The following is a 1,785-nucleotide window of genomic DNA, read 5'->3' as shown; positions in this document are numbered from 1 at the left end:
GTTTGTCTCCGCCTCACTTTATTGTTCTACACACACACGCGGAGGAAAGAGACCAAACGACACTTGCTACTGTGCACTTTCGTAAAGGACCCTCGCAGTCACCACCCAGCACCACACACACACACCGCCCACACAACATGCCCCGGCAGCTGTTTTATTCCGCGGTGCTGCTCCTCTGCGTACTGTCGATGTGCGGCAGCGGCAGTGGGGCTGCTGAGGAGGCGGAGAGAAAGTCCAAAAATTCCATTTTTTGCTGGAAGGAAATCAAAGCTGAAGCTGTGGAGAGGCGTGTCTCGCTGCGCGCCCCTGTTCTGTTGAATGTGGGGAATGAATTATTTTTCATTGCTGAAGCGCACCACAAGAGTGGCGCTGGCGTTGATGTTGTTACCGGCATCGTATCTCACTCCCTCACTGTAACCGCTGGCGTTGCGGAAGAGGCGTTGGGTGGTGCTGGTCAGTGGAAGGCACAGAATTTGTGCAACTGCAGCACGGAGGAGAGGATGGCACATGTGAACCAACCAACGGCGGTTGTGAGTGGCAGTGATATTTACATGCTTCTGGGAAACTATAGCAGTTTGCCGTCTGAAGCGACGGAACCCGCCTGGAGGATTCTGCTGGTGAAAGGGAGTTTGACTACAGCTGAAAGTGCAAAGAAAACAGTTGAATGGGGTGATACCTACCTACTGAGCCGTATCTCTCCACTTGAAAAACACAAATCCCTGTCACGGCTGACTGGTGGCGGAGGGATCGGGTGTTGTGGTGAAGGGAAGTACGCTTGTCTTCCCGGTGCAGGCCACAAAGAAGGAGGAGAGGAAGGGGGAGGGTACCTCAGCCGGAAAGACCGTCTCGCTGATCATGCACTCCAGTGAGCCCACAGGAACATGGCAGCTGTCGGAGGGGATGTCCGACGAGGGCTGCGGTGATCCCTCCGTCGTTGCGTGGGAGAGCGGGAAACTTTTGATGATGACTTCGTGTGAGGAGGGCCACCGCAAGGTGTACGAGTCGAGCGATATGGGGAAGACGTGGACTGAGGCGCTTGGGACACTCTCGCGTGTGTGGGGCACCTCACTGAAGCGTCAAGGCGACGGCGTGCGAAGCGGCTTCATCACCGCAGCCATCGAGGACAAGAAGGTGATGCTCCTCACCACGCCGGTGTATTCGGAGGAGAAAAAGGAAGACGCTGCAAAACAAAAGGGCCGGCTGCATCTTTGGGTGACAGACAATGCCCGTGTGCATGACGTTGGGCCGGTATCCAGTGAAGAGCACGACGCTGCCGCCAGCTCCCTGCTGTACAGAAAGAAGAGTGAGAAGGAGGAGGAGTTGGTTTTGTTGTACGAGAAGAAGAATGATGGGGATGACTCATTCAGCCTTGTCTCTGTGCGCCTGACTGACAAGCTGCCGCGGATAAAAGAAGTGGTGAAAACTTGGAAAGAAATTGACGCTGCACTAAAAAGCTGCACATCCGGTGGCACTTTCGACCCGCGAGCGAAGGGTATGTGTAATGGCCCTATTCCCACGGAAGGGCTGGTTGGCTTTTTGTCCAACACATTAACGGATGGAACTGATGCTGGGAAAATATGGAAGGACGAGTACCTCGGCGTGAACGCAACGGTGAAGAATGGGGCGGCAGGCGAGCACGCGTGGGGCGTGAGGTTCAAAGGCGCAGCAGCGGGGGCGGAGTGGCCGGTGGGCAGCAAGGGGCAGAACCAGCCGTACTACTTTGCGAACAACGAGTTCACTCTTGTGGCGACGGTGGCGATCCACGCGGTGCCGGAAGACGGCGGC

General features: G+C 56.0%; 2 protein-coding genes across 2 annotated transcripts in view; both read left to right on the top strand.

Annotated features, from left to right (window-relative positions):
• Positions 1-137: 137 nt before the first annotated feature.
• TraAM80_09812 (trans-sialidase) lies at positions 138-869 on the top strand (the record flags this gene model as incomplete). The annotated part of the gene is made up of 1 exon (XM_029386474.1): positions 138-869. One exon carries the CDS (start codon positions 138-140, stop codon positions 867-869), a length of 732 nt encoding a protein of 243 aa, XP_029233706.1.
• Positions 870-900: 31 nt separating this feature from the next.
• TraAM80_09811 (trans-sialidase) overlaps positions 901-1,785 on the top strand; it is a gene marked incomplete at both ends in the record, with an annotated part of 960 nt that continues 75 nt past the window's right edge. Inside the window, one exon of the mRNA XM_029386473.1 lies at positions 901-1,785. This exon is cut by the window's right edge and continues 75 nt beyond it. Coding sequence (XP_029233705.1) covers positions 901-1,785 — 885 coding nt within the window.

Source organism: Trypanosoma rangeli (assembly GCF_003719475.1).
Source record: "Trypanosoma rangeli strain AM80 chromosome Unknown Tra_15.4_contig_00687, whole genome shotgun sequence".
NCBI classification, from domain to species: Eukaryota; Euglenozoa; class Kinetoplastea; order Trypanosomatida; family Trypanosomatidae; genus Trypanosoma; species Trypanosoma rangeli.
This window is presented reverse-complemented; position numbering and strand designations above follow the sequence as displayed.